This window comes from Bombyx mori, chromosome 24 (assembly GCF_030269925.1).
Source record: "Bombyx mori chromosome 24, ASM3026992v2".
Lineage (NCBI taxonomy): Eukaryota > Metazoa > Arthropoda > Insecta > Lepidoptera > Bombycidae > Bombyx > Bombyx mori.
This window is the reverse complement of record NC_085130.1, coordinates 1,566,908-1,594,516: the sequence shown is the minus strand read 5'-3', so window position 1 is coordinate 1,594,516 and position 27,609 is coordinate 1,566,908. Positions and strand designations below refer to the sequence as shown.

The 27,609-nt window shown below is 38.1% G+C and overlaps 2 protein-coding genes across 3 annotated transcripts in view; one reads left to right on the top strand and one right to left on the bottom strand.

The window, feature by feature from the left end:
* LOC101737713 (uncharacterized) overlaps window positions 1-27,609 on the bottom strand; it is a 232,945-nt gene that overhangs the window by 41,862 nt on the left and 163,474 nt on the right. The gene's annotated exons all lie outside the window — the stretch shown is intronic.
* Window positions 1-27,609, top strand: part of LOC101738381 (heterogeneous nuclear ribonucleoprotein L) — a 413,691-nt gene that overhangs the window by 346,683 nt on the left and 39,399 nt on the right. For both annotated transcript variants that reach the window (XM_012688329.4, XM_004923677.5), the window contains exon 5: window positions 5,746-5,797. In XM_012688329.4, the coding sequence (XP_012543783.1) occupies window positions 5,746-5,797 (52 nt within the window). The remainder of the gene's footprint in view (window positions 1-5,745; window positions 5,798-27,609) is intronic.

Below are 27,609 nucleotides of genomic sequence, written 5' to 3'. Positions count from 1 at the left end.
TTGTGTAGTACATTACCCGTTAAAGAATTAAATCGATCTTTCTCGAACTGTTGATATCTACTAAATGTAAAAAGTTCCCGTATGTGTACGAACTTTAAATAAATATTACGAAACCAGTGGACTTCTTTTATATAATCTACCTGCTCTATTAACTTACTCTATTGAATTAATTATTTTGAAGTCGTCGTGGCCTAACGGATAAGACGTCCGATGCATTTGTGTTGAGCGATGCACCGGTGTTCGAATCTCAGGCGGGTACCAATTTTTCTAATAAAATACGTACTCAACAAATGTTCACGATTGACTTCCACGGTGAAGGAATAACATCGTGTAATAAAAACGAAACCCGCAAAATTATAATTTGCGTAATTGCTGGTGGAGCGGGTGGGTACCACCACTCTGCCTATTCCTGCCCTGAAGCAGTAATGCGTTTCGGTTTGAAGGGTGGGGCAGCCGTTGTAATTATACTTGAAACCTTAGAACTTATTCTCAAGGTGGGTGGCGCATTTACGTTGTGGATGTCTATCGGCTCCGGTAACCACTTAACACCAGGTGGGCTGTGAGCTCGACCACCCATATAAGCAATAAAAAAAAAATATTCAAACTATTTGTAAGGTTTTGAATCTTCCACTTTTCACTGTTATTCTATAATATTTCCAATGCTTCGAATACCATACAATTTTCGTGATCACGGATGGCTCAAGGCGTTGTTATGTCGACACTTGAATATTCTGCTAACTACCGTCTATTTTTCTGTAAAAAAAATATTGTTTTAAGACCTTTTACGTTTCATCTCGAACTGAGCAAACTAATAATAGTATCTCGAGGACTAGCAGTTTGCTTGAACGGTTTTCATCTTAACGATGAGAAAATCTAAGACAAGTACGACTCTTGAAAATCGAAGAAAATACATTTACACAAGAAAATACCCACACAAAATTATTATATTGATTTACGTTTGACGCCTGCCACGGGATTGATTAATGTAGTTAATTTATTTTTCGTGCTTTCATAAGACGAACTGCCCGTCCTAGGCTAAGTGGTTGCATATATATACAGCCAGAAATGAGTCTTATCGCTATCGCAATAGTGATTGAGCCAGTATTTCAAGCATAAGAGGATGAAAGTACTGTAGAACACCACTCCAAACAGTCAGGAAATAATACACAGATTGCAGTAGACTACTCAATTCTGTATTGCTTAATTTGTAACTCCACTTTTACAATCTTTAGACATCTGTTCACTACCGAATACACTGGTTTCTGTCTCGTTTTTTCAGACTACCGCCTTTTTTATTATGTCACGTCCCCACTACTGTAATTGCTCCCACCAACAGTGTTGCTATTTGGCAATCCGAAAATTGCCTTAACGTTAACAAATTTTATTATTTTACAACAAACCTTACAGTACATGTGCTCACAATAAGCCCCACCACAAGTTAGAACGCAATAGCAGGTTCGATTTTTATTTTATTTTTGATTTTGATTTTTATTGTTCTTTGATCGTCACGTTTTGATTTTCTATTAATTTAAAAAGTTGTCACTCAATGCGTTCTGCCTCTGCTGTTTACATGCTCCCAATGGTCATTCATTTAAAAACGATAAAGCTGTAATTATATTAAAACTGTAAAATGTTATATCAAAGACTTATTCGAAGACCCCTCAGTCTTACCTTTACAAACTCCGTAGCATTTGTCTACGGCGTACCTAGGCTACGATAAATCTGCGTAGCCCTCGTAGTAATGTCTACGTAGCGTAGCGGGTCCTCTACGATGTATGCATCGTAGCTTAAATTTATGATGCCAAAACGGACAAGTGAGTACTTGTGTTGTTAATCTAAATAGGTATTTGGGAAATAATCAAGTAAATGGTAAATCCAAATTGTCGACAGAAGAGCGTAATGTACCTATAAGCTTTGTTGGGAAGCATAAATGCCAGGCACACACAAATAGGCTGCAAATAAGTATGTAGTTTTATGTATACTATTTAATATTAATATGTGAAGCAAAAACATTGTACCCCTTTTTACGAAAATTGCGCGGACGGAGGAGTATGAAATTTCTCACACTTATAAAGAATATACAGGAGTGCAGTTTTATGTTAATATTTTTTTAAATTATGCTTAAAAGTACATTCAATCAAAAAAAAAAACATTACACACACTACCATGTATTTGACACGTCACTTATACCTATATATATATCCACAGAATTAGTAATGTTCTATGGGATTTTATGACCTGGTAACTAAGACCTTTAAGTCATATCTTATTTTCATTTATATTCTTATTTTTAGATATGAAAAATGATAATATGAAGTGAAATGAAATGAAGTGAAGATGATTAAATGAGACATTAATCAACTGGGGTGAAATTAAATGAAATGATATGAGATGAAATATAATCTCAGTAAAATGGTGGTCATTTACTGAGATTTTTATGGCGGACTTTTTGGAGGATCTCGAGAAGTTACGTCCAGCGGCTTTGTTTCATTTTCCCACATTTGTGCACTTTCGCAGATATTAAACAGTTAATAAACCACCGTTATTATTACACATTTAAACCTGAAGAAACACTAAATAGACAAAATAAAACAAATCACACAACTTCACTCCTCGCGTTCCGCCAAAAAGTCAATTAGTAATGTAAATTAAACCCGCAATGAACTCGGAAATATTAAAAAAATCGAACGTTTAAAAAACCAAACAAATTCACGTCTAAAGTAATATCGGTCCAATAAATATAAAAAAAAATATATGCATTGCTTACGTAAACAATAATTTGTAATGAGATACATAATCGATTTGCTTACATTCAGAGAGATATGTACGTGGATCAAATGTAAATGTTTGTAAACGCTTCGAGATGAAACGTCGATCGGGGGATCATGGAAGATGATGCTGTGATTGAAATTGGGTAAGCGGTTTTCGTGTTCATAATACATTAAGGGTGGCGATATAGAAAGATGTATATACATACAACGGGTGTAAGTAAGGTAACTGTTACCGAAATACTCGGAAAGGGAATATGCACCTTAAATGATTATACGTAAGAGTCATTGTGGCGTATAAATAACGCAGCTTTTTATGATGCGTGATCCGGAACGCAGGACATGTTGAGAGGGAGATAGTCTGTGACGTTATAATTAATGTTACCTCCAAAAAAGGCGAAGAAATAAAAACAGTCATAACCGTGCAAAAAAAAAAACGGTGCGTGTATAACTTGGTGCACGTGAATGAAGTGAAACTTCTTTTTCGATGTGTAGTATTGTGGTTTTCTTCATTTTTAATCCTTAAATCAGATTGCTCTGGTAATAGGGAATGCTGTGTATACGAGATGCGACAGCTTCAACATTTCTATTTTATATATTTCATTAAAATATTGGACGCTATTCGTTGCTAATGCTCGCTGGCCTGTAACAGGTATACTACGTGAGTGCGTTCGAGTGCCGCGCATTCACTCTCGCTCTGTCTCTTTCTATTCCCCCTCCCTAAGAGCGCTAAACGTTTAACGCAACCTTGTTGAAAGTCGCATTAGAAGTTTCACTTCAATGAAGCTCCTATTGCTTCGATTGTGGTGTTAATTAAATGTTGATTGAAAAACACCGTGTCGCCCGACATGCGATTGCCTTGTAAGCGACGAGACGTGACTCTGTCTATGGATAGCCACTACTGCTTCTCTGCCAAGAGCATTCGATTAGGAAGACTAGGAAGTGTAATTTTAATGAAATATCACGCGATACTCGTTTACATCCCATCAGCTGATTATTATAGGTCCGTGCGGGTAGTTACGACCGTCTTGCATATTTTTGTCGCAAAGCAGAGTCATTCGTTTCGGTTTCGAGGCCGCGTCAGCCCTGGCAAAACCAACCTATAAGGTTACAATGCATAATCACGTGTCGTGTGCGGTCAATGACCTCGCGTGAAGTCTCACTTCACTCTCTCTATATACTTTCATTCGTTTATGAAGACTTAACTTATGTTCGTAATTTTACTTGGATTTCACGATGCAAGATCAGTGGCAACATCCACGCTTTGAAGTTTTTGGTTTCCTGTATCTAAATAAGCCGTCATCTCGTTCACTCATTGCCGTTACATAATACATAAATATATGAATAACTTCCATATGTACAGATTTTATAATTCAAATACTCTGTATTGCATTCAATGTTCTTCAGCGAACCGGAACGAATCTTCATTCTCAATCTCCATTCAATTCTCTAGACTGCCACTGCGCTCAGTGCTCGTAAATCGTAACGTTAAATAAACTAGATAAGACCATAAAAATATTTCGCATGCGTAAGTAAGTATATGGGCATACGCGCGTGTTCCCCTGCCAACTGTCTACACAGTTGAGCCAATTCAGTTGTTTCATTCGTAGGAAGCCATATTGAAAATGTTTTTTTTTTTTTATTCGTTTATTTTGCAACGTGTAAAAAGTTTAGAATATATACAAAATACATCTTTTATTGGAAAGGACTCTGGTGTCGACTCTGTAGTGCACTATGCACTATGATTGATGATCTTCCATGCTCCAAAACATGGATACCTGATAATATGTATTTTGGTTTCACGTTCACTTCAACCAACCACGAAGCTGCGGTAACATAGTCAATAATAATATTATACAGTACAGTAATGTAACAGAGAAAGCTAAAAGTGATTTAAATTTTCCACTAAATTTATTTTCAAAAAAAAGTAATGTAAAATTGAGCTACCGGTGTACCGGAGACTGTGGCCGCTGTAACGGCCAGCGCTCAGACAACCGTAAGCGATATATTAGAACGAGCGCATACTGAAACTTTTGTTCTAGATTGTTCCTTTTTTTTTAAGTAAAATCTTTCTTTTTTTAATGCTTTGATGGGTGGACGAGCTTAGGGTGTTTTAGTTGGTACCCACCCGCGTGATGCCCTAATTTCCCAAAGTGGGCGATAACGCCCCCCTGGTGGGCACTGCAGGCTTAAAGGGGGGCGTTAAGAGACCCAGAAAAAAATGGGGGCGTTGTGTAGAGACTTGGGAGGCGATTTGTAATTTCATCTAGGATGACTCTTAGAAACCGACTAAGCTCTCGTTCTAGTGATTTTTAAGTAGGTGAAAAAATGGGGGCGCTAAAAAAAATTATTCTCAAACTTGGCAGTAGACAAAATAAGTTTGAGAACCCCTGCCCTATAAGTACTAAACTAAAACTTTTGGAACTAAGATTCGGTCTTTAAATCAAATTCTCAGTTTATGTAAATTTGGCGCTTTTGAAAGGCAAACTTCTGTGGGCACGTACCACGATCTGTACTATACGAAAATTTCTGCCGCGAAAATATTATTCGTTTAAGGTTGAAGCAATCCTATTTGTGGTGGCTCGCTGTGTCCCACCAAGCAATCCTTGGATTCATCGTACGGGTATCGGGTTCGCAAGATTGCCAGTGGACTTGCGACCCTTGGTTGTAGGTTTTGTTGGCAGATGAGCATACGGCCCATTTCATGGTGAGTGGTTACCGTCGCACAAGGACGTCAGCAATGCGAAGAGCAGAGCCAATAGAAGCGCCCTACCCTAGGCTTAAGGGACCCATATCAGTGCGCACTATACGTTCACCCCCCTCTCCGCATTCGTTCCCCTGTCTGACTCAAGTTTAACGAATTATAAATTTATTATAGACCAAAAAATAGACTATTTTTTTAAAATCTAAAGCCTTATTTTTGTCGTGTGACTGAAAATATAATGCGAATTAACGATTGTATATTTACTTGTTACAGCCCGAAAAATTGAACGTGTTCAAAAACGACCAGGAGAGCTGGGACTACACATGTAAGTTTTTATATAATGAATGCATCAGAAATATTTTTTGTTGTTTGCTTACAATGTTTAATGCGAGAGCTCTATGTATAGTGTCAAAAATAATCATCATCGACTCAATAATGCCCAGCCTGCTCATTGATGCCGCGAAGCAATCATGTGCTCCCGTTTGAAGGATATTTATTACAGTTGTCACGCCAAAATAATTGGGTATTATTTACCCATGTTTCGAAATCGATAGAAGGGTATACCGGGTAAACAATATATAGACCATATGAACTGCTAATATAACACCTCCATTTACAATTATGTAAGTTGGTTTAATAAAATGATTTAATAAAAAAGTCTTGTCTAGTTTTTTTATAGATCTGTAAATTCTATGAATTTACGTACCGTCAGTAACAAATTGGTCATGATCGATGATAATATTTCTGAACATACATTGAGCTCTCGGCTTCCTCAATTTTAATAAGGTGTTTCAATTATAGTTTTCTTTAATAGGAAAATATTATAACTAACCATTTTATATTCTAGATTTTTTTCTTTCCGTCTGTTGCTAATAGAAGAAATAAAATTTTACTCTGAACATTTTTTTTGCGACTCAAGCTTACATTTTTCGAAATTTAAACATATTGCCAAATCAATACATATTCGTTGTGAAATCTTTCTTGATGTAACATAATTGTTTATCCTGGTTGCTGTTAGATGTCAAATAATCACACCTATGAATCATTTGACGCGAGTTAAAACGAATTAAATTGATCAAAGATGACGAAATATCTAGTTTTTGTGAAAGTTTCAAGTTTTTGTACAACAAAAGACGGCTTTTCCGAGAGTCTCTTTTCACATTCAAAACCGGATTAAACCGGTTACCGCCGGTCACGACGCGGCCGCCTCGAAAGACATTCGTATGGTTGGCGATTTTCGGTAAATTTATAAACTAAGTTTGGTTTTAACCTGCGAACTAACTTTTGATTTTACTAATCTATCACTTTCATATGACCGAATTAGAAATCCTTTATATGTTTTACGTAAAGTCGACGTTGCTCTGTTTTTTTAATAAGGACTTTAATTGACGCTATTTTATAATGAGCCCCTATTATAGAGAAAAAAGTTTTGCGGAAATAAAGTAGAAATTTTTTTTTGTTTCAAAAATATGTAAGCTGTGAGCTTCTACTTATTTTCAAAATGATGTCTCTTTCAACTTCGCCACAAACTAGGGTCCTATGTATTCTATGGACTTAAATATTTTATAAATATATATGTATAGATATTTAATACCAGACACAGAATAAATAAACTTCGTTGTTCGTACAAACAATAGCCCGATGTGGTAATCGAACCCACGACCCGCAGCAGTCAGGGGCGCTAACTGCTGTGCTAACAGAGTCAATCAAATAACATTAACAAATACTATTTTAATATCAGATATATTCATATTAAGTATTCAATGTTGACAACCCTAGGACGGCAATACAGAAAGTCTTTTAAAAGTTGACAGAAGAATTCGCTTTGTTATATAAAATATGTATATTTATAAACTAGCGACCCGCCCTCGCTTCTCCTCGGAAACATTAAATTTTATTATTAATAGCTGAGTCACGTGATGTTACTCGTGATTATTTTCGTACCGCGGGTGACGCCGCGGAGCGAAGCTAGTCTAAAAATATCAGTCCAAGTTATTCCTTATATCATTAGCTACCTATCAGCGAAATTTCGTCAAAATCGGTCCAGCCGTTCCAGAGATCATTAGCCGAAACAAACAGACGGACAAAAATAAAAATAAAATATATTTTCTTGTATGTCCCGTATATATATTCATTTTTTTCCTTTCTTACATGGGTGGACGAGCTCACAGCTCACCTGGTGTTAAGTGGTTACTGGAGCCCATAGACATGTACAACGTAAATGCGCCACCCACCTTGAGATATAAGTTCTAAGGTCTCAGTATAGTTACAACGGCTGCCCCACCCTTCAAACCGAAGCGCATTTCTGCTTCACGGCAGAAATAGGCAGGGTGGTGGTACCCACCCGTGCGGACTCAAAAGAGGTCGTACCTCCAGTAAATATATATATTATTTATATATATATATACTAATTCTATTACCTATCCTCGTTCATTTATTAGTCAACATTTGAATATTGTGCATAATAACCGTCTGTTTTACTGAAAATAAAAAAAAACAAATTTCTAGTCTTTCACATTTCATTTCAATCAATCATCTATCAACTAATAGTATCTTGAGGTCTGGCACTATGTCTGACTTCGGTTCTCATCTTCACGACAAGAGGATCCCAGGTGTTAGATAAATATCAACTACCCACTCTATTAAAATTTGATATATTATATATTATATTATATATTTTCGTGCGTTTATTAAGTTTGTTTTCTTTAGCTAGTGTTGACTTAGCTTCCAAAGCCAGGAAATAGATACACAGATTGCAATAGTTCACTTAATTCTGTATTGCTTTATTTGTAACAATTGTACAATCTTTAGATATGTGCTAGTTTAGCGAGCTTTTTCTGCCGTTTTTTCAGACTACCGCCTTTTTTATTATGTTAGGTCCCCACTACTGCCATTACTCCGACCAACAGTGTTGCTATTTTTTTTATTGCCCTTGCAGACAGACGAGCACACGGCCCACCTGATGATGAGTGGTTACCGTCGCCCATGGACTTCAGCAATGCCAGGAACAGAGCCAAGCCGCTGCCTACCATCTGGTCTACCATCTGGCTGTCCGGGTATCTGGACACGAAACTGAGCTAGGGACTTCACTGTGCCTGTGATCGACATGAGTGGCTACAAGTCACAGGTGGGCTCATCACGATGCTCAGCAATGAACATAGATGGGTGGACGAGCTCACAGCCCACCTGGCGTTAAGTGATTGCTGGAGCACATAGACAGCTACAACGTAAATGCGCCACCCACCTTGAGATATAAGTTCTAAGGTGTCAGTATAATCACAACGGCTACTACACCTTTCAAACCGAAGCGTATTACTGCTTCGCGGCAGAAATAGACGGGGTGGTGGTACCTACTCTATTAATTAATTTGCCTATTAATTTATTTCAATACATTCAATTTTGAAATAAATAATTACGAATTTGAACTTGTAACATCGTTCGTCCTATAATCACAATTCTCCTACGACCGAAAATAGAAAATTAACATTTAATAAAGGTTTGACCTGAAACAAAATAACCTAACAAATTAAACTTTAATATTTAAAATGAGAGAAAACGCCAAACGACGACTTAGAGTCCTGAGAAGGTTTTACTTCCAACAAAGCGCCAGAGAGATTTGCAATTTCCGCTCGGCGAGGTGAAATGTTTCTGTCGTTAAACACTCATTGTAGTCGCAGCTGGAAGCGCTGTCCGAACTTAATGGAGGTTTATAAAATGGGTAAATGAATAATAATAAGGGAACGATAATGATTTGTCCAAAGACAGCTTCTTGGATAGCAGACGAAGTATTATTGGCCCAGTGTAAGTAAAACTAGATGATGACCGGTTTTTTTTTTTGATAACGCCATCTTGTTGTGTCTTTAAAGCGGTTAGTTGCCCTCAATTAAGAAAAACAGTATTATTATTATTCACCAATAGATGTCGGGAAGAGTCATAAAGTTGATTATCGATAAAGTTGATTATTGAAAACACGAACAAAACAACATTTTCTGAAAATAAATCGTAAATTAATATAAATTATGTAGGTATGTGGTATGTGGTAGTTGAACCTCACTAAAAACTCCTGCTGCTCACAGCCGGCGTCCTACCCCGGACCCGGCGGGGGAATCGAGTCGGAGCTATTGAGACGGCGGGACAGGGTTTACGCAGAGCATGTTACATCCATCCCGCCGTCCCCCGGACGCCGGACCGGCGGCCCCCATCGGCACGACCGCTGGTTCCCTCAGTGGACAAAGCCAAGAGCCCGCATTGATGGCGCCGTGCTACACCATCCCATAGAGCGGTCGGGGGAACGCGGCCTACCACGCCGCCCCACGCCTAGGTTCCTCCCCGCACAAAGCGGGTGGAGCCCGAAGCTCTTAGGGGGCCGGGTTACGGACGGGACCCCGGTCCGGACCCCCTGCTCGGCGGCGGCGGATTACTGCGTAGCGAGGAGAGCTTTGCCTCACTCGCCCTGCCGCCTCCTTATGCACCTTAACGTTATGCACCTTACGTTGGATTTTTAGGGACATTAAAAATATATAACAGAAGAATATAAAATATATTCGAAGTCGTCGTGGCCTACAGGATAAGACGTCCGGTGCATTTGTAGGTATCTAGCGATGCATTGGTGTTCGAATCCCGCAGGCAATGTATTCGCGCAAAAATAATGTTTACAAAGCCTGTTATCTATGTGTGATACTTGGGATAATCCGTTTTTGCATCAAAATTTATTATGTTTTAAAATTTAAATAAATTGCAATATATAAGCACAAATATGAAAAATTGTGGATTAGGCCACTTTTACTCTGACGGCCTCGTTTGAGACATAATTTTTGTGTGAAAGACTCTTTAGGATTTTGAAAAAGGTTAATATCTACTTAAAATGTTTATGGTCGCGATGGAAACTCGCTTTACAAGGCTTTGAAGAGATTACCGAAGTAAGCTTATCAGTAGTTATTTACTTTTGCGGTTCCCTTAGATCGTAAGTTTGAGGATCTCAATGATCTTCAAGAGGCTAAGGAAACTGTAAGTTAAGCTATGTCAAGTTCTTAAGGAACGAGGAGTGCTTCTACAATAAAATCATTGTTACTTACACTATTTTTAATTCAAATTTATTTTCCATTTTTTAGTTGGATTTTCTATAAAAGCGTATTATGTTAGTTTTTTTAAAACTATTGCTTATTTCTTCCATGAGATCGTTTATCAGTTAGCTTCTCATTTGGTAGAATTCAAATGGGATAAGAGACGGTTTCTAGCATACTGCAATCAACATAAGGGCTCGCACAAGCCAAATACCTTACCCAATGTATCATTTCGGTCTTCGAAAAACTAATATTTGTCGCTTGAAAAATGCGTAGTCTACTAGAAATAGGAATTTTTGTGAAGCAATTGAACATACCAAGCGAAAATGAAATGCGATAAATCGCGATATTGATGCACTTTGCATGAATTTGCAATTTTTCAGCGGAGTCGAATATAAATCGGTTATCGGTCTTGCCTTTGAGAGCGGAGTGCCGGATGATCCGATAATATTTTTGACTATTATCACACATTTTTAGTACAACTGTAGTATGTTTTTATTGGTTTGTCGAAATTGATTTAGATATAGATTAACATTATTGTTGTGAGTCCGCACGGGGCAGCCCATGTAACTATGCTGAAACCTTGGCACTTATATTATCTCAAGGTGGGTGACGCATTTACGTTGTAGATGTCTATGGGCTCCAGTAACCACTTAACACCAGGTGGGCTGTGAGTTCGTCCACCTATCTAAGCAATAAAAAAAAAGTTTACAACAGTTAAATTTTTAAATAGTTCTCAAAAGGAAATTTTACGGTCACCTAAAAAGGCGGATGTAAAATGATGCACACCCGAGTTTATCGTACGATTTATGAATGAAGCGACGATTGTATACTTGTGAGTCGACGTAATCCTGTTGTCATTTCAAATCAATAATAAAGTGTGACCAAAAATTGACTTTATGTTGGATATTTTTAAATTGTTTATCAATCAATCTCCATACCGGTTCTGGGTTAGGAATGTTTAAATTCGGATAATAAGCAGATATGGTCGCTTTATTGTTACATTGGTTACGAAAACTGGTGCTTTTTTTATATATTCGTTCTTAGAAATAATATGTGTTGATATTAAAGTTGAAATGAACTTGACGAGCGTCCAGTGTGCTTAGTGCGAGTTTTTTTTTACGTTCTCCATAGCGTAAAAGTTAACTCAAGTTTGTATCAGTCGGAACAGCGCCCCTAGCGGCAAACGTTCCATTTTTTTTTATTGCTTTGATGAGTGGACGAGCTCACAGCCCACCTGATGTTAAGTGGTTACTGGAGCCCATAGACATCTACAACGTAAATGCGCCACCCACCTTGAGATATCAGTTCTAAGGTCTCAAGTATAGTTACAACGGCTGCCCCACCCTTCAAACCGAAACGCATTACTGCTTCATGGCAGAAATAGGCAGGGTGCTGGTACCTACCCGTGCGGACTCACAAGAGGACGAATAAATTTGAGTTAACTTTTACGCTATCGAGAACGTTAAAAAACTCGCACTAAGCGCACCGTTCTTCAAACGACGTGTGCCGAAATCATGGACCGAATTGTACACATCGTCACAATACGTCATGGCCTAAATAAAATAGGTACATACATATATGCATCTCAGGAGGGAGTGAGATAGAGCATTATACGGCATTACAGATTGTTTATAAATCAAATGGATCGGATTGAATTCAATATTTGGACGGTATTAGGTTAATGTTTGCGTGCGGTAACGCTTTACGCGCACTGTACAGATAGTTATTATCTATACTAATATTATAAAGAGGAAAGATTTGTTTGTTTGTTGAAGTGAAAACTTCTTTAGAATCGTTGTGATTTCAAACCGGATGCAACGGAAAAAACTACAGGTAAGAGACACAAATACAAAGAATGAGACAGAAATATACATACTATTTAATACAGCGCCATCTGTGAGATTTTTTAATACTAACGTGTGTATGAAAGCTCTTGTAGTGAATTTTAATTTAGGATTATACGTGAAATTCAAATATCAATTCACAGAGGGCGCTACCTTACAATTATTTACTAATGACAAAATTTTACATATACTTAAGACGTTTAGGATAATTGTATTTTAATTTTGGAAGGTTTCACTTCTACCACGTGTGAATTGCACACATTTTGTTTTTTTTTGTATTGAATAGGCTCCGAAACTACTGAACCGATTTAAAAAATTCCTTCACTGTTGGAAAACTACGCTATCCCCGGGTGACATAGGCTATATTTATATTTTCAAAAAATTAGGGATCCCTACTGAAACTCCAATAATGTAATTCAATGTGTAAAAAAATTACCTAAAATTCTTTACATCGCGTACGCTACTTCCCAAGCGAAGCCGGGGCGGGCCGCTAGTTATATTATATATGTTGTTTATCGTTACGTCGGTATAACCGTAGATTACGTTACGTTTGGTGCCCGTGCCAAATGTTCGCTTATTGCGAAACGCTTTGAGGTATTTTACGTGATGGACTAATTTGATTTTGTTGATTGCTTTTTTATTTAATACTAGCGACCCGCTCTCGCTTCGCTTCGGAAAAATTAAATTTTGTTATTGATAGGCGAAGCCCGCCATGTTGCGCGCGGTACGACAATAACCGCGGGTGAGGCCGCGGGGCGAAGCTAGTCTAAAAAAAGTAGCCTAAGTTACTCTTCTTATATCATCAGCTACCTATTAGTGAAAGTCTCACCAAAATCGGTCCAGCCGTTCCAAAGATTAGCCGGAACAAACAGACAGACAGACAAAAATTGTAAAAAATGTTATTTTGGTGTATATACCGTATATATATTCATATACATGTAGTAAAAAGCGGTTATTTTAATACTACAAACAGACACTCTAATTTTATTTATATGTATAGACTAGCTGGCCTAGCAAACGTTGTTTTGCCATATAGATTATTTCTAGGAAAGATAAAAAACCTAGATGTCGGGCTGATTTGTAAATCTAAACCATTCTCGAATCCACCTGAACAACAACACAGAAAATTTGATTAAAACCGGTCCAGCCGTTTAGGAGGCGTTCAGTGACAAACACACGCACAGATGAAATATAGACTAGCTGACCCGGCAGACTTCGTAGTGCCTCAATCGATAAATAAAAGACCTAAACTTTTGGATAAAATAAACTTAAAACAAACAAAAGGAATCCGTCCGACGGGGGACGCATCAAATGAAAAACAAAATTGTTATTTTTATTTAAATCCGAGCATTTTCATATTTATCTACCTTTTAAACCTTCTCTGGACTTTTACCAATAATTCAAGACCAAAATTAGCCAAATCGGTCCAGCCGTTCTCGAGTTTTAGCGAGACTAACGAACAGCTATTCATTTTTATATATATAGATAGATAGTAGTAAACTTATGTGGCCAATCGTTTAAGCCGCTGGTGTTTATTGACGCAACCGCGGCCAAGTTCCAATATATGTATTATAAATATCGAGGAGTGAAAGGTCATTTGCTTTAAGAGACACTTCGCTTAATACGCTACGTTCATCTTTGTAATTAAAGGTACTTTTTTTGTATCAGTATCAACAATTCGATGTTTTTTTAATTGAACCTCAATTAAGTTTATCTCAATCAAATAGTAGAAGGTTTTTGATTTTTTAAAAATTAATTTAATAAAAATTAATTGCAAATTTATTAAAGCACTTATTAAAAATTTTAAAGGTTGCAAAAATATCGCTTCAACCAAATAACCTTTCTCCCCTCGATATAATTTACAAAAGTACTATCGTAAAGATTTTGATCGATTTAATATTCCAGGTTTTCAATCTTCTAGGCTCATCCCTAGTCGTAGAGAGATGTTTAATAACACACTCACTTTAAGTGTTTAATCATGCATCTACTTTATAATTACCTGTATATTTTTTGTTTCCGTTTCTCTCATTTCAACGTGACTTTATTTACGTTACAAAAAAAGTTTGTTTGTTTTTTTTTAAATATCCGAAATGAACCCCTTTCAGGTGACCGCCGGTTTATTTACAGCCCTTTTATTTTCACGGTACGTCAACTTCACGTTGTCATCCGCAAAAGGGTTATGATTGAAATGCCTACACGGTTTTTAATTTATGGTTCTTTTTTTTTTTTTTCGAAGGTTTGACCCGTTTCTGTATATTTTTTTATTTTAAATTTGATTTATTACGCGGAACGAAATGAATCGTTGTGATGCTGCGAAGTGTTGGGCACGAATCGGTTGGATCGGTAAAATACTTGATGATGATTTCATCACTCACAGTGGAGCTCACAGTCCACCTGGTGTTAAGTGGTTACTGGAGCCCATAGACATCTACAACGTAAATGCGCCACCCACCTTGAGCTATAAGTTCTAAGGTCTCAGTATTAGTTACAACGGCTGCCCCACCCTTCAAACCGAAACCCATTACTGCTTCACGGCAGAAATAGGCAGGGCGGTGGTACCTACCCGTGCGGACTCACAAGAAGAGGTCCTACCACCAGTAATTACGCAAATTATAATTTCAATTTCACAATAATCACTGTTCGTCTGTCGTTAAAAAAAAACATCCATATAAATAGCAGTTCGGAATGGAAAACATTTATAAACATTCATTGCATCCGACGCACTTAGTATTGGAGAAGTAGCGAAGGATTTCGCGTCACCAAAACACAAATGGACTCTGTACATGGAAGGTGCATTTCAAGCATTTGCATTGCAAGCGAGATTCGAGATGAATTTTCATCAAAAGAGGGAATTACCGCCTCATGTTTCGGAAATGTGTTCCTATAGAGATACGTTGTCGAGACTCGAACTATTGGAGTCGACTGACATAAAAGAGCTGGGAACTTGTTATTTAAACTTAAGTTGTAAATGTCGTTAGCGTGATTCAGGTTTTTGGCAATTTCTTCTTCTTTTTTAAACGTTGGTAGTGTACGGGGATATTCCAGATACGCGGTGACTGGTAGGTTGAGCACACGAGGCTTAGATTGAGAGAATGTGCTAACCTTGGCTCTAGCGAGAGCAGCGTTTTGCTATGGCCTATGATTATATGTGCCTTAGACCTAGATTAACAAATCACGGCCCATCTGCTGTGAAGTGGTTATGGAACACCACTTTTTTTTTTCCTAGTGTAGAGAGACCATGTCAGCGTGACCGGGCTAGTAGGTGAGCTCACGGGGCTCAAACCTGACGATGTAGCTAACATGAAACCTAGCAAGAGCCGTGTTTCGCAAAATCTACCACCGGATCGGAATCGCGAACAACTGAGGAGATCCGGCGAGAAACCCAGTGGGTTACGCCGAGCTTATTCTTTTCTATGATCGCCACTGCTGCATTTGCTTTCGCCACGTAGTGTTTAAATGGTTGGTTTTTGAAATGGGTCAGCCCGTTTCGCAGTAAAAGTAAAATCCTCTCAAAAATTCTCATTTTAAGTCCGAAGTATTCAAGGAATCGCTTGGTCATAACGAATTGGAATCTGCGTGGTGACACGGTTTTAGTATACAGATAAAAAAGGGTTTGGTAATTTCCTACTGGGTGGGTGGTTGCAAAAATATTGCTTCAATCAAATAGTCTTTAAACCCTTCAATAAATTTAAATTAATACGTGAACCAAAAACTTTTTATCCCTTTTGTTTATGAAAATTGCGCGGACGGAGGAGTATGAAATTTTCCACACATATAGAGAATATAGTGCAGGAGTGCAAGATGCTAATACCTTTTTTAAATTATGCATTAATAACACATTAAATCTATAAAAAAAATATTACCCACACTACCATGTATTTGACACACACACCATATATACTCTTTGTTTATTGTTTAACTTTTATTATTGCTTAAAGTCTGTGGTCAAATTGAGAATAGGTTAATTGTTTTTTTCTTTACTATTATTTGTCTATAGTGTAGTCTTGGCGAAATCTGTGATTATAGAAGTATAATAATACTCTTTGGCAATAGAAGCATAATAATGTTCAAACTTAAAATTTCAATTAATTATAGTCGAATATCGGCTACTGCGGGACCACTAGTAGTTATAGTTTTGTTATTCTTGAAGCTCTCTGTGTTCGAATCGATCGCCCACAAGTCAGGCCGGTGCTTCTCTGTATGCGACCAGCTCAGTCATAATATTTGCTTTACACTCGATAGCAACTTTGTCGGTCGCCTTCTCTTTGTTTTTCAATGTAGCTACGAATGAAACGGTTTATTTTTATTAATTTAAAACACTACTTATCTGTTTAGTGCTGTTTGTTGCTTCATTATCATTTATCATTTCCATACTGTTGATTTATTATTTGTGTGTAAGTATATTAGTATATATTGTAATATGTAAGTATGTATATTGGTATATATTATATGTAAACGGTATATATCTGTTTATTATATGTATATATATTCTATAATAATGTATTGTCTATAGTACACCGCAACATACCTGCTATATTTTTATATTTTACAGATCTTCTGTAAATTCAACGGTTGTCTGGAAGAGATCGCTTTTAGCGATAAGACCGCCTATTGTACATACGTGCTTTTTGACTGTTTTTTTTTTTAATGTAAATTGTGTTGGTATGCAATAAAGTGTATTCTCTCTCTCTCTCTCTCTCTCTCTCTCTTAAACGTATTTTTTATGGCATTAACTGAGGTTTTTTTTTGAAGTGAAACTTCTAATGCGACTTCCAACAAGGTTGATGCGCTGTGAAGCTGTGAGCTCGTTCAGCTATCTAAACAGGTGGACGAGCTCACAGCCCACCTGGTGTTAAGTGGTTACTGGAGCACATAGACATCTGTAACGTAAATGCGCCAACCACCTAGAGATATAAGTTCTAAGGTCTCAGTACAGTTACAACGGCTGCCCCACCCTTCGAACCGAAACGCATTACTGCTTCACGGCAGAAATAGGCGGGGCGGTTGTACCTACCCGTACTGACTCACAAGACGCCCTACTGCCAGTATACCAACGTGTTAATATGCTTGTTATTATTTATTAGTTAAGTTCTATTTTCGTTTACATTTTCGGAATACAATAATGACACCTCGAGACGCGTCTTTTGTGTTAGACTGAAGCCGCAAATTGATGCCGGTGTCTTGAGCCGCGTGCAAGCGATACGGAATTGTCTTGAAAGTGTCTTAAAATTAACATATCAAAGAACAGAATATGCGGGTAGTTTCGCCTTAAATGTTAACAACATGATCTCGTCTTGTAGCGAGCGATGTTGGCATTTTGTATGATATTGTCCGACTTTTTTATTTTATTTTATGATTAACAAAAAGTAAATTTCAATAAATTTGAATTATAAATAGTGTAAGAAAAAAATGATTTTATTGTAAAAAAAAAAGCGTGGACAGGACGCGGATGACGGGGCATCCGTTTAACTATACTGAGACCTTAGAACTCATATCTCAAAGTGGGTGGCGGCCTTTACGTTGTAGATGTTTATGGGCTCCAGTAACCACTTAACGCCACGTGGGCTGTGAGCTCGTCCACCCATCTAAGCAATAAAAAGATAAAAAAATAAAAAAATAGTAGGTAGAGTGTTTTGTTAGCACCCACAGTTCGACACCACTGTCATGCTCGTTCCTGCTGCGAAGCTGCCATACCTTCTAATTAGATGGGTAGGTAATTGTTATGATAACACAATTTAGGCTCTCGCGTATCAAGCTTAAGGACGGTATTCCATTAGCCGCTCACCGTAAAACTTAAAGTTTTCCAGTATTCCTTTGAAACACCAAGACACAATTGAATTTCTTCACAATACGGACCTATTTAAAATATTTTCAGTTGAGTGTGACGTTTCTCTCCCTCCCTCCCTCCGTGTTTCAATTGCGACAGTCACTAGGAATGCTCTCCGTTTCGGTATTGGCTCCGGGCTGTCAGTTTCTCCCGGGCTTATTGCGAATATTTTGTCCGGGGGGCAACACGTCGAATGCAAATGATTCGCCTTCCATGTGTTTCCTTGAGGCTTGTTACTCGAGAAGAGTTTTTCGTATGATGCTAGTAGCAAGCGGGTACCAATTTTTCTAATGAAATACGTACTTAACAATTGTTCACGATTGACTTCCACGGTGAAGGAATAACATCGTGTAATAAAAAATCAAACCCGCAAAATTATAATTTGCGTAATTACTGGTGGTAGGACCTCTTGTGAGTCCGCACGGGTAGGTACCACCGCCCCGCCTATTTCTGCCGTGAAGCAGTAATGCGTTTCGGATTGATGGGTGGGGCAGCCGTTGTAACTATACTGAGACCTTAGAACTTATATCTCAAGGTGTGTGGCGCATTTACGTTGTATATGTCTATGGGTTCCAGTAACCACTTAACACCAGGTGGGCTGTGAGCTCGTCCACACACCTAGGCAATAAAAAAATAAAAAAAAGTTATCGTTTGCAGTTATATAACTTGCGTACTAAATATAATTTGCGTAATTACTGGTTGTAGGACGTATTGTTAGTCAACACGCATTCCCGATCCTGCGGACAGAATGGAAAGCAGTCGACGTCGCCCAAAAACGTCATTTCGAATCCTCCCGATCCACTAACGGTGCTTCTAGGTACCTCAAGCACCTGTCATCGTTCTCGTCGAACCCGTCGCTTGCGACGAACGGCTCGACGAGTAAATTAACCCACGGACACAGCCCACTGAGTTTCTCGCCGGATCTTCTCAGTGGGTCGCGTTTCCGATCCGGTGGTAGATTCTGCGAAGCACGGCCCTTGCTAGGGTTCGTGTTAGCAACGTCATCAGGTTAGAGCCCCGTAAGCTCACCTACTAGTTAGGGCGATGCTGATATAGCCTCTCAAGGCTATCAGCTTAGGTAGGAAAACCGCACGGGTAGGTACCACCACCCTGCCTATTTCTGCCGTGAAGCAGTAATGCGTTTCGGTTTGAAGGGTTAGGCAGCCGTTGTACTGTTAAACTAAGACTTATTCATGTCTCAAGGTGAGTGAGCATTCACGTTGTAGATGTCTATGGGCTCCCGTAACCACTTAACATCAGTTAGGCCGTGAGCTCGTCCACCCATCTAAGCATAAAAAAAACTATTTGAGAATGCTGTATGCACGAGGAGAGTTTTGAAGAGGTCCTCTCAGAGCACGAAACAATAGCAATAAAACTATACGCAATACGGAAGTATAAGTCCCATGTCCACGATTTCGACTTTCTAAACCGAACATTGTTCATAAAAATTGTCTTAAAAGCTTAGAGTCGATACGCGATCAAAAAATCAGGCTGTGTCTGAGGTTTGCTAACTGGTCATTATTGTTAGTGACGTATGAAAAAAAAAAGACAAACTTGTCTCGTCAAATAAGTCAAAAGGATAATAAAAATCGGTAAACAGACAGACGACGAAACGGAACTTAACTGTAATATTTTTTCCTTTTTTAAATATGAATACCTGTTTAAAAAAGTTCTTTCATTTTCGTTTTCAAAAAAAAAATAAGACCCTTGAAACGACTACATGATCTCATTAAAAACACGTCACAGACACGTTCACGTATCGCGCTGAATATCCGCATAATAATTATCCCAGGCCGTCGGATATGTATATGCAAAAAGCGGATATAATATATTTTGTTTGCGCTCTCATTTGTTTCGGAATAAGAATACTTGACATTTTTAATACGCTCTTATTAGCTTACGATGTTAGTATGCAACGGAATCTTTGAACATGATTTTGACCCCCTTCAAAATGTCGAATTGATTCAAAATTTGGTATAGTTATTAAAGACCGATGACAATACAATATTTAAAAAAAATTCAACTTTTGGAAATCAAATAAAAAATACATAATAGTTTAAAAAAACTAAAAAAATACGCTTTTATAGAAAATCCAACTAAAAAATAGAAAATAAATTTTAATAAATTTGATTTAAAAATGGTGTAAGAATAAATGATTTTGTTGTAAAAAAAGTCTGGGGTACATGGTATCAGTAGATATGAGTAGAAGGGTTATTTTGATAATATCCTGAAAAGCACCTCATGCTTTTTTTTACAATAAAATAATTTTTTCTTATACTATTATTAATTCAAATTTATTAAAATTTATTTTTAATAGAGGAATCCTGAACTGATGATCGTGACTGCGGGAATCTTTTATTAGCCCTCAAATTGCCTTTTTGATGTATATTGCTTGTTTTATTACACTAGTCACTATTACAAGAATGAATGTATGACGTCATCTCCTCAAGATCCTCATCCTCCTTGGATTGTGTTCCGCACTACCGGAGGTCGTGACGTTAATGGAGCATTTTTGTTGAGACTATGTTACACCATTCTTTCCTGACCTCTGCGCAGTGGATAGCGACATTGGATGCTCGAGTCCAATGTCATCGTAATTGGATTGGACCAGACGTGAATTAGAGAAGCTTATATATAATTTTGGGTCGCGTAGAAGGCAAGCACGCCGTGGGCAAAACACCAGCCAGGTCAGATCTAGATCTAAAGAAAGCGATTGATGGTATTCTATGCCATGCGTTCCATGCCATTCTTGACCGAAAACTATGGAGGAAAGTAACATGTGATCGCGATCCTTAGCTACGAGGGAACGATAAAAAAGAGAGACCATGTGGCTATGCCCTCTTGGCCTCTTTCTTTCCACTTCTATTTTTCCACCACTATACTGGTGATAGGACCTCTTGTGAGTCCGCGCGGGTAGGTACCACCACCCTACCTATTTTCTGCCGTGAAGCAGTAATGCGTTTCGGTTTGAAGGGTGGGGCAGCCGTTGTAACTATACTGAGACTTTAGAACTTATATCTCAACGTGGGTGGCGTATTTACGTTGTAGATGTCTATGAGCTCCAGTAACCACTTAACACCAGGTGGACTATGAGCTCGTCCACCCATCTAAGGAATAAAAAAAAGTTTAGAAACTGAAATAATGTCGAGTAGGTGTACAAAAATAGCTCTCTAATTCGAAAGTTGATAATAAATACCTTCGTCGTTTTATGAACAGGGTTGTCCTCATTAAAACTTTCAAAGAAGAAAATCCTGCGAGATGAGATTTAGTACAAAAAAAAGTTGAATCCCTCAAAGAAGTTTTAACTTGTTTGTGAGGTTAAAAGATTCGTGATTTTGCTTAGATAATTCCGTCATCAGGTGAAAAAGAAACAAGAGAATTGGGTGAAAGGTTAATGAAGTAATGAACGAGACGGTTTTCGGGGTTCCATTGATAAACGGAAGAAACCATCGTAATTTTTTTTTTACTATTACTCGGCAAAATTGGTTAAGGGATGCCACTGAGTTTAGTAAATTTATGACATAAATAGCTATGCCGCTAGATAATTATGAAATAGGTAGAAAACAACAATATAAACAACAAAAATTGTATATTATATTATGTATGTCGTGGTTAACGACTTTTAGTAACATTAAGACGTTGTTTTGACTATTATTTTAAATGATGAAATGTTGTTTTGATAAATATCACAAAATGTAGGGTAGACTCCGTAACGCCACAGTATAAAATGGCGGTACGTGGACAGAGTCGTGGCATTCCGTGTCAGACAGTCATTCAGTCCGTATCAGACGGTCCGTCCTACTCAGTCGGTGAGTCTCTGGCAGTCAGTCAGTCGGTGAAACTGTCGTTTTACCCTGTAATTGTGAAAGTTCCGTTTCAATAATTATTATTCAAAAGGTTTTATTGACTTTTTATAAACCGAGATCAAACAAATACGAGTGATGACGAAACTACCGCTTAGCCATCCCTGGCGCCTGCGCCGATATGTATATATAATATTATTATGAATTTTTTAATTTTCGCAAAAAGTAATACACCTACTACAGGACTCTCTACACCACCTTTGGTTGACTGGTAGAGAATACGTCAGACATAAAGTCCGCCATTGTACCCTTTAGTTGGTAGAGATTGCCTCAGACATTAAGTCCGCCATTGTACCTGAATACCTGATGAAGTTGAATAAATAAAGAAATCCGTATTGAACGTAGGTGTACTTCAAACTGTGGGAAGAAAAAACGACTCAGTTACTACCTTTTTAACCCCGCATCTCCTAATTTCATCCCAACTAGTGTCTCTAGTATTTGATGTGCAGGTAACCCTCCTATAACACGGTATTTTATAACGCGGTTCCGCTCTAACGCGAAAATAAATAAGATGTGTGGTGTCGTGGGACACCGGACAGGAACAAAGTTCCTTATTATAAAAATATTAATTTTAAGTTCTATTCGAGGTATAAAGAAAATAAATCTGGAGGTTTCGCAACAACCCACGGTCATTCGGTAACGTGCGAACTTATTGTGGTACACTTCATTCACGGTTGTTTATCTTATGTTTATCTTATGTAATGATCGTGGTCAATGAATAATAAAAAAATATGTTAGTTTTTGTACGTTATTACAAAGTTAAGTCGTACACTCAGTGCATTACTAATTTGTACGTTATTACAAAGTTAAGTCGTACACTGTGTGCATATTACTAATAAAAATCTTACGTTACGGACGTTTTTTCCCGGCTAGGGTACCCCTCCGCATCGTCCCGTAAGGAACTTCGTTCCAAAATTCCCCAAAACCCTCTTTATAACACGGTACTTTTACAACACGAGACCTAGATTTTTGTTTAAAAGGATATTTTGGAAAATTACATTATGCACTATGAACACACAATATACGGGAATAACTGACATTTTATTGCTTATTTTTTATGTATAATAGGTAAAAAAATATATATACAGGCATATAGTTGAGAAGCGTAATTCAGAAAATTTACTGTCGCTTTTGTACTGGCTTCTAGTCTCATATAACGCGATTTTGCACAACACGGGTCTTTGTAGGAACATATCTACCGTGTTATAGGAGGATGTTTTATTAACTAGAATAGTCCAGTCTACTGTCTATTTCTGCCCTGAAGCAGTAATGTAAATTTCGGTTTGAAGGGTGGGGCAGCCGTTGTATTGTAACAACTGAGACCTTAGGACTCATATCTGTGGGTGGCGGCATTTATGTTATAGATATCTATGGACTCCGGTAACCGCTTAACATTACGTGTCCCGTAAGCTCGTCCACCACCCATCTCAGCGATAAAAAATAAATTATTTTGCAAGATTTAGAATACAATGCTTTTGAATTTGTACACTTCATTCATACATATCTCCGTATATCATATTTCGCTTTGATTATATAAAAGAAAGCTCTGGTTTGAATTAAGTTCGCCTTCATAAATACTTTTCTTTGTGTAAAATATGTATTTCAATATTAGAAATCAAATAATAACACACAATTACAATCCGGCTCTAAAATGAACTTACCTCTACGGTGTTTCCCGAGTTCCATGCGATGTCCTTCTTCAAACGAGGCATGTACAGAGTTCTTGTCGGTAGGAAGCGATTTAGTTCTGCTCCTGGCGTTGCTGATGTCCATGGGCGACGGTAACCACTAACCATCAGATGGGCTCGTTACCTACAAAGACAATAAATAAAAGAATTATAATACAAATAATTTCTGTTAATTCAACTTTATCCAGTATCGAGTGGCAAATGCTTTAAACGTGAGGTAAATGTTTGCTTCAGTGAAAAAAATCTGTGCATACGTTCTAATATGCCCATGAAGATATATATCAATCCGATTCCATGTTTATCTCGATTTGTATTCATTATTGGACCATTTCTTTTTTCCTTTTTGTTTCTGGGTCATCAAAGATAGAAAGAAGATATAGAACAGTTTGTGTGGAAAATAATTAGCAGAGCACAGTTTATTCATATGGGCTTCAACATTTTCATATAGAATATTTCGTATTGTTAGTGGTTTTATCTAGATGAATGTAGCGTTTCTTTGTTTGTTTATGACGCGTTCGCGTGTGGTGTTGGACTGATTTGATATTTAGTACGGTTTTGGTATAGGTCGCAATTCAATAGTGATTATTACATATAATCCAGATCAAGAAAAACAAAACTGCATACGAATTTGTTTCAAAATGATTTTCGCTTCAAAATATATCTTAGAATTATGCTTCTTATCGTCCCGCTCTGTAGACCTCTCGTGTAATAAAAATGAAACCCGCAAAATTATAATTTGCGTAATTACTGGTGGTAGGACCTCTTGTGAGTCCGCACGGGTAGGTACCACCGCCCTGCCTATTTCTGCCGTGAAGCAGTAAGCGTTTCGGCTTGAAGGGTGGGGCAGCCTTAGAACTTATATCTCAAGGTGGGTGGCGCATTTACGTTGTAGATGTCTATGGGCTCCAGTAACCACTTAACACCAGGTGGGCTGTGAGCTCGTCCACTCATCTAAGCAATAAAAAAAAAACCTTAAATGGCTCTGACATAGAGGATTACCGTCGCAAATTTAAAAAAAGGGTGCGTGTACTTATGTACGCGCGTAAGAAGTTATACCTTATTTTTATTAAATTTATTTCTTTTTTTTAAATTTAAATTTTAATCAATTTGAAAAAAAAACGATTAAACAACATCCTCAAACACACGTATTGGACATCCCTTTTCTTGACATCGTATAAATTCGGTAATTCTCGGTACGGTTCGGAAAGTTCACATGCGGCTATATTCAGACTCGCCAAGCTACGTCGGTCGTATTGTAATGAGCGATTTAGTGGGCAACTTCATTTCTGTTAATTTTGTGTCACGGTGCGCGCGCATCGTAAAATTTCACTCTCATCAATTATTCATAACGCGCCTAAAGAAGTATAACTTCAAAAAGTATTTAGTAAATCTATCTTTCTAGACAGAAACATTACTTGAAAGATGTGTACTGTCTTTTTTTATCAATTCTGTGGAGCCACTGTTTATTTAGGGGTTAAATAAGCCCTGCGGGGGTCGTGTAACTCCCCCTCGGGGACGCGGTGACCCCCAAACGTCTGACTTTGATCAAGATATATTTGTAAAGGGTTATTTAATGTTACTCTGTTTTGTCTGTGCCACTTCAAGGAACATCCGATTTTAGTTATCTCGTTTATTGTTGTTGTAAATAAGATTAAAACAGATGTTCGTTTAGCTTAAAAACTCGAAGAAGCTACGGTTTAAATGCAAACAGAAAAACAAATCATTTTATTAATTTGTGGCTGTAGATATCTCTATCATACAACACAAGATATTTGACAGACGCCTGAATCTCGCTTACGACATTTTCATGATGAGTTTGCATATATACAAGTTCCGAAAAACAACATTCGGACAGTCGGTCTACCGAGCAATTACACCCGCTCGGTAGAAGATCTTCCCTCCGTTTTAAATCCCCAAAATCAGTTTAATCATTAAAATAATTGTGTTGATCGGTCTATGATCCGTATGCAAATTATCGAGATAATCGAGTTTTTCAGTTTTGAAGTGTAGAAGACTACGATGAAAGAGTCACTTATATACATAGTTAATATTTATAACTACCGAATGGTAAATACTGGACGTCGCCCAAAACACGTCATTACGGATCCTCCCGATGCATTGACGGTGCTTTATAGGTACCACAAGCACCGGTCACCGTCCTCGTCCTCGTCGAACCCGTCGCTTGCGACGAAGGGCTCGACGAGCGAATTAACTCACAGACACAGCCCACTGCGTTTCTCCGCGGATCTTCTCAGTGGGTCGCGTTTCCAATCCGGTGGTAGATTCTGCGAAGCACTGCTCTTGCTAGGGTCAGTGTTAGCATCACTCCGGTTTGAGCCCCGTGAACTCACGTTTATGTTAGGGCGAAGCTGAAATAGACTCTCAAGTCTATCAGACAAGGTAGGATAAAAAAAACACGAGGGGAATGTTTCGTTACGAACCGCATGCATTCTTATGTTTGTACGTTGGTCAGTCGAAATTTATGAAATCGAAGTGAATTTCGTTCTAACGCTCAATTTATTTTTTATTGCATAGATGGATCACGGCCCACCTAGTGTTAAGTGGTTACTGGAGCCCATAGACACCTATGACGTAAAGGCGCCACCCACCTTGAGATATAAGTTCTAAGGTCTCAAGTATAGTTACAACGGGCTGCCCCACCCTTCAAATTATAATTTTGCGGGTTTGATTTTTATTACACGATGTTATTCCTTCGCCGTGGAAGTCAATCGTGAACATTTGCTGAGTACGTATTTCATTAAAAAAATTGGTACCCGCCTGGGATTCGAACACGGGTCCATCGCTCAACACGAATGCACCGGACGTCTTAACCTTTAGGCCGCGACGACTTCTCGTGGATGTTACAGTGTAGTATAGTTATATTGAAAAGAGTAATACCCGAATTCCGAAACAACGGGGAGCCATCATTGAAAGCGCGCCTGTGTAGGCCTGCTACTTAAATAAAAGCTTTTTGATTTTTATAAATGAGCCGCCTATGAAGGAAGGCTCTGACTTGCTTTATGAATTCAATCAGCGCATTGTGCGAGTCCGTCGTGACTTGATGAGGGAAATTATCAATTTAGATTCGAATAAGTTACAAAAATGTATATTTTTTCATTGTCAGATTTAGATGAGGGTTCGAGAACTGTTTCTCAGAGAGTTAGCATAGTCATCTAATTGATAATATAATATTTATATATATTTTTATATGTATATATTTATGTATATCGACGCTTGAAAGGCAAACGTGACTAAGCGACAATGCGTGAACTTTACAGTAGACTAATTTAAAGTTGAAATACCTGAAAACAAAATCTATTTTAACGAATCTAGCTGTAGGATTGAAATGATTTTAATAGACCTAGAAATATATATTTTTTGCGCATCGAATATGGTTATTGTCTATCATTTATGTACAAAGTAGTTATTGTCGCTTAGTCACGTTTGCTTTTCAAGCGTCGATATGTATTTATTTAAGTACGAGTATTATTATTTTTTATTGCACATGTAGGCAGACGAGCATACGGCCCACCTGATGGTGAGTGGTTACCGTCGCCCATGGACCTCAGCAATGCCAAGGGCAGAGCCAAGCCGCTGCCTACCGCCTAATACTCTCCACAAGCCTCGTTTGAAGAAGGACATGTCATAGCGCTCGGGAAACACCGTGGAGGGGAGCTCATTCCATAGCCGGATGGTACGTGGCAAAAAAGATCTCTGGAAACGCACTGTGGATGACCGCAGTGGCTCCAGGTAGTATGGATGAACTCTACTCCGGTGGCGGGCGGTGCGATGGTAAAAACGAGATGCCGGTATCATCTCGAACAATTCCTCAGAGCACTCCCCATGGAA